The 4,678-nt window shown below is 44.2% G+C and overlaps 3 protein-coding genes across 3 annotated transcripts; all 3 read right to left on the reverse strand.

Annotated features, from left to right (window-relative positions):
- Positions 1-1,758: 1,758 nt before the first annotated feature.
- Positions 1,759-2,757, reverse strand: LOC138060413 (uncharacterized). The gene is made up of 2 exons (XM_068906176.1): positions 2,521-2,757; positions 1,759-2,379 (listed from the first exon to the last, which is right to left on the reverse strand). Exons 1-2 carry the CDS (start codon positions 2,755-2,757, stop codon positions 1,759-1,761), a joined length of 858 nt encoding a protein of 285 aa, XP_068762277.1.
- Positions 2,758-3,344: 587 nt separating this feature from the next.
- Positions 3,345-3,686, reverse strand: LOC138060422 (uncharacterized). The gene has a single exon (XM_068906187.1). The coding sequence runs from the start codon at positions 3,684-3,686 to the stop codon at positions 3,345-3,347; it is 342 nt and encodes a 113-aa protein (XP_068762288.1).
- A 3-nt stretch (positions 3,687-3,689) lies between these two features.
- On the reverse strand, positions 3,690-4,286 carry LOC138060429 (uncharacterized). Its single transcript, XM_068906199.1, has one exon. The coding sequence runs from the start codon at positions 4,284-4,286 to the stop codon at positions 3,690-3,692; it is 597 nt and encodes a 198-aa protein (XP_068762300.1).
- Between the last annotated feature and the right edge of the window lie 392 nt (positions 4,287-4,678).

The following is a 4,678-nucleotide window of genomic DNA, read 5'->3' on the forward strand; positions in this document are numbered from 1 at the left end:
TGAGTCTTAAAAGAAAACAAGCACACCCACAGTGAGCGAGTGGAAAAGGAAAAAAGCCATTCCGGAGTCAACTGACAATAGACAGCGAATAGGAATCACGCTAAAATTAGAAGCCATAAAAAAAATTGTCAGTTCAAGGTCAAAAAAGAGTTTTACTGATGTTCTTTATTCCACTTTATTTCTGAAAACGAGATCTTTCACATTTTGATGCATTTCATTGAAACACGCTAGGTTGGCTTGGAACAAGAAGCGGCAAAATATGGCAATTCAACCAAGAACGGACGAACTTCAAACAAGATCCGCTCCAACAATTAAAGGAATTTATTGCCCAGAGGAGATAAATGGATTTATGCTGAGTGTGACATGCTTAGTTAGTTATTTCCCATGTTGCAGTTTGACCATTTCTGTCATCCGGGATTTTCTGGGGATCATTCACCATTTGTGCCTGCTAGGCGGAGGCTATTTCAACAGAGTCAAATCAATTTTCCTTCCCCACCCTCCCCATTTTTACTTTCTTGTGGATGGCGTGTGTCCCCTCACCTTTGCTGGCCGGGATACTGTCTTCTATATTTGGGTATTTCCTACGTTACCATGCTGATTTTCAATAAACGGCCTAGCCCATCAGCGCTTGGCCAAAATATCCCAAACAAATGTAGTATTATTTGTGCCCCAGCAACCGTCTCGCCCAGAGCAATGCCTTGCCAACAATATCTGTCAGACTGTATAGAGTATGAAGCATAAATAGCGTTTAGATGCTGTACACTACTTTTTGAAAACACAAGCTAGTTGAATTTTCCCCAAATTTACGAGATTTTATTGCGATTACGTGTTTATAAAACGGTCCTTGTGGGACTGTGCTTGTTGCTCTTCCAAGAAGAATATCATCTGGGCATAAATACGTGCCGTCGTCGGGAACTTCTGATAGCTTTCCAGTTGGGTGCTGATTCAAGAGATTGGCCACTTCAAGAAGACAGGTGTACAACTCCATCGGCGTCAAAATAGTTTCTTCAATTGCTTTCTTTAATGCAGACTTCGTAGACTTCACAATAGACTCTGAGCAACCATTTTGGCGAGGGGCTTAGGGCGTGGTGAACTGCCATCTCATCCCTCCTTCAGCTGGTTGCTGTCCCATTCCTTGATCGTATCATAAAGTTCAAGCTCAGCTCCAACCATTTGAGAGCCGTTATCCGAGATCATTAACTTTGGATAACCCCAGTAGGAGACGAATCTTCGTAGGACTTGGAGAAAATCCATGGAACTAGCATCCGTGGCTAGTTCAAAGTGGACTGCACGTGTGTTCAGAAAAGTGAAAATCACTCCATAATGCTTTGCTGTCTTGTTCCTACCAAGCTTTACTTTGATGGGCCCAAAATAGTCGCACGCGTTGTGAAGGAAGGGTGGTGTGTAGGGCTGCAATCTCCATGAAGGAAGATCAGCCATCAACTGGGTCTCAGCCTTTGCTTCCAATTCTCGAGAGAAGGTGCATTTACGCTTGACAATCCTGGACACATTGTGACCTCTGACAATCCAATACTTCCGCCTGCATTTTGCTGTGATGGCAGCAACACCTGAATGACCACACTGATGTGCCCGATGGGTGACTAACATAGATATCCAGTGTTTCTATGGCAATAAAACAGGACGCGTGTTATCGTAAGACAGCAAAGATGGATCGACTCCACCACCAACTCTTATGATTCCAATTTCATCAGCATATGGCGTCAATGTTTTGAAACATCATCTCTGCATTTTTTGAGGTCAACCAGACTGGGCAAACTTCAGCCAATATTCTTCTGCATCTTCAATATCTAAGGAGTTGAGTGGACCCATGTTTCTTTTCTGGTTATAGTCGACTCGTTTTAGCTTGCTGCGAAGATTCTGGCAGAATCTCCTGACGTACGCAGTAACTCGGATAAGTCTTCTCCAACTTGAGAAATCTTCACAGTTTAATATAGGCTCAGACACAGTGACTGGGCAAGCAATTTGAATCCTCCGTCGTTCTTTATTCACTTCAATTGAATCAGGACTTTCTGTCTCCACAGGCCAAAGTGCTTCCTCTGTCTGCAGAACTTCTGGACCTTTCAGCCATCTGCCCTTTATTTCTTCAATGGTGATACCCTTGATATCATCTGCGACATTATGTTTTGTTGGGCAGTGCGACCAATTTGACGGCTCTGAGTTGCTCTGTATCTCTCCAATTCGAGATGACACAAACGGCTTGTAACTTCGTGAAGGACCCTGAATCCAGGCTAGTGCAATCCTGCTGTCTGACAAATATCGTACCCCCTCAAACGTCAGGCGTGATTCCTCTAATATGGTCTTGCCGAAGCGACATGCTAATACAGGTCCTTGTAGTTCGAGACGAGGAATCGTTAACTCCTTTAGAGGTGCAACCCTTGATTTAGCAGCAATGAATCTGACACCAAACTTCCCATTTCGAAGTTTCCATCAGGCATAGGCACAGGCTCTAAAGGCTTGGCATGAGGCATCACAAAACACAATCAGCTTAGAAGCTCCAACCGCTTCAGAAGGTGTGAGACATCGATCGATATCAGCTCCTTGTAGTTCGAGACGAGGAATCGTTAACTCCTTTAGAGGTGCAACCCTTGATTTAGCAGCAATGAATCTGACACCAGACTTTCCATTTCGAAGTTTCCATCTGGTATAGGCACAGGCTCTACTTGATATCATTGAGTTTTGATACTTCTTCGAGCAACTCGAGCCATTTTTGTCTTGCTTTAGTTGGCACTTCTTCATCCCAATCTAATCCCAATTGCCATAGCTCCTGCATAGCAGCCATATAGAAGCAACCAGGTAGAGGCAGTGTGGCCCAGTGGTTAGGGCGCTTGCCTTGAGATCCGGAGATCCCGGGTTCAAGACCCGCTCTGACTACTCGTTGAATTTGTTCATGGTAGTCCCTGGTTCAACTTCCCAGCTGCACTTGTAAATAGCCAACTGGTTTGCCTCCGGCCATTTGGGATTCTTAACAGTTGTTGTTGTTGTTGTTCTGTTCCGTTGTTTCGTTGTGTTTCATTGGCCCTGAAAAGCCCCTATGGGGAGCGGTCAATTAAGTATGTATTGTATTGTATTGTATCATTAGCTTCATGAGAACTGCTGTTGCTGCGCCAATGGGATCGAGGATACCTGCCAGTTTACTCAGGAGAATTCGCTTGGTTAGGTTTAGAGGAATAAGCGTCTTTGGATTATTAGATTGGGTGGCATCAGCCTATATGACCATCTTTATTTTTCACGTGAGCATGTCATCTTCAGGGAGCCAGACCGTTTCTAAAACTCGTTCCGTTTCTGCTTCGCTGCCAAGTACGACCTCTTCTGAATTACTATCTTCAGCAAGGTTTACATTTGAAATCCACTTCTTTACATAAAAGCCACCTGCCGAAAGAGCCTTGTCTATGCTTGACGTCATAGCTTTTGGCTTCCTCAACGTTTTGGACCGAATCACAAATGTCGTCGACGTAAGCATTCTTTATGATTGCTTCAGTTGCCTTTGGGTTGCTTTCTTTATTCATCTCTGCCGTTTTTCGCATCGCCGTTATTGCCATGGTTGGTGCAGGACGGTCTCCAAACGTAAGAACAGTCTTCACGTAGCCATCCGGTTCTCGCTCCGTCTCGTAATCTCTCCATATAAATCTGTGTACGTGTTGGTCAGGTGGTGGTATGGCGATCATGTGCTACATCTTTGTTATGTCACCACATAAAGCAACATGGTTCTCTCTGAATCGTTTGACGACGCCAAAGAGATTGTTAAGTAGGTATGGCCCTTTATACCAGTAGTCGTTAAGCGTGTGACCGTTGAAAGAGGCTGAGCCATTAAAGACATTTCTTATAGGTGTGGTTTTCAACTCTGGACGAACAACAGCGTGATACGCCACATAATGTATAGGTCCCTTCCACTCTTCAATATCCTTTTCTGTTAACTTTCTGGAAAATCGCATTTCTTCCATTTCCTTTATCTGATCCCCGTACAATTTGGCGTATTCTGGTTTCTTCATCAAGCATCGCTCGTTTGATTCCTGCTTTTTCAAAACTTGCGTATAGTTGTTGGGTAAACACGCGGGATCTTTCTTCCATGGGTGGTACTTCATAAGCCAACCCTTTCCTTGAAGTTTACAGCTTTCTTCTATTAGCTTTAGCTCTGCCTTCTCTTCTTTGGACATCTTCCCTGCTTTACAGGTGCATGACGTAAGAGACACTCCCATGGCTTCTGTCTTCCAAAAGTCAGTGATATATGTAGGCGTGGCCAGACGAACATGGAGGACTTGTTTCATTTGTGGATGGACATCCTTTGAATGGTATCCGAAAACTACCCACCCTAAGGGGCTTTTGCGTACCACGAAATCTTCTTTTGTCTCGGTTTCTCCAATATGGAATCGAGGATAGCTGATTTACAGGTATACCAAGAGCACTTGAAATGTAGTTGACATTTGGACTCGCGGTTTCGTCTGATATTTGGGGGATTCCTACTGCTCGAATTGTCTGCACTAACTTTCCGTTGTCGTCACACACAGGAACTTTATAAAGCTTCGTATTTAGATCTTCTTCCACGCCTCCCACTTTAGTAATGACAATGGTTTACCTTGAAGGCATAGGCGTTCGGCAAGAGCCGTTCTTATTATGCTGACTAGCGCCCCACTATCGTAGAAGACGCTGGCTTTTACGG

The sequence above is a fragment of the Montipora capricornis genome, chromosome 1, assembly GCF_036669925.1.
Source record: "Montipora capricornis isolate CH-2021 chromosome 1, ASM3666992v2, whole genome shotgun sequence".
NCBI lineage: Eukaryota > Metazoa > Cnidaria > Anthozoa > Scleractinia > Acroporidae > Montipora > Montipora capricornis.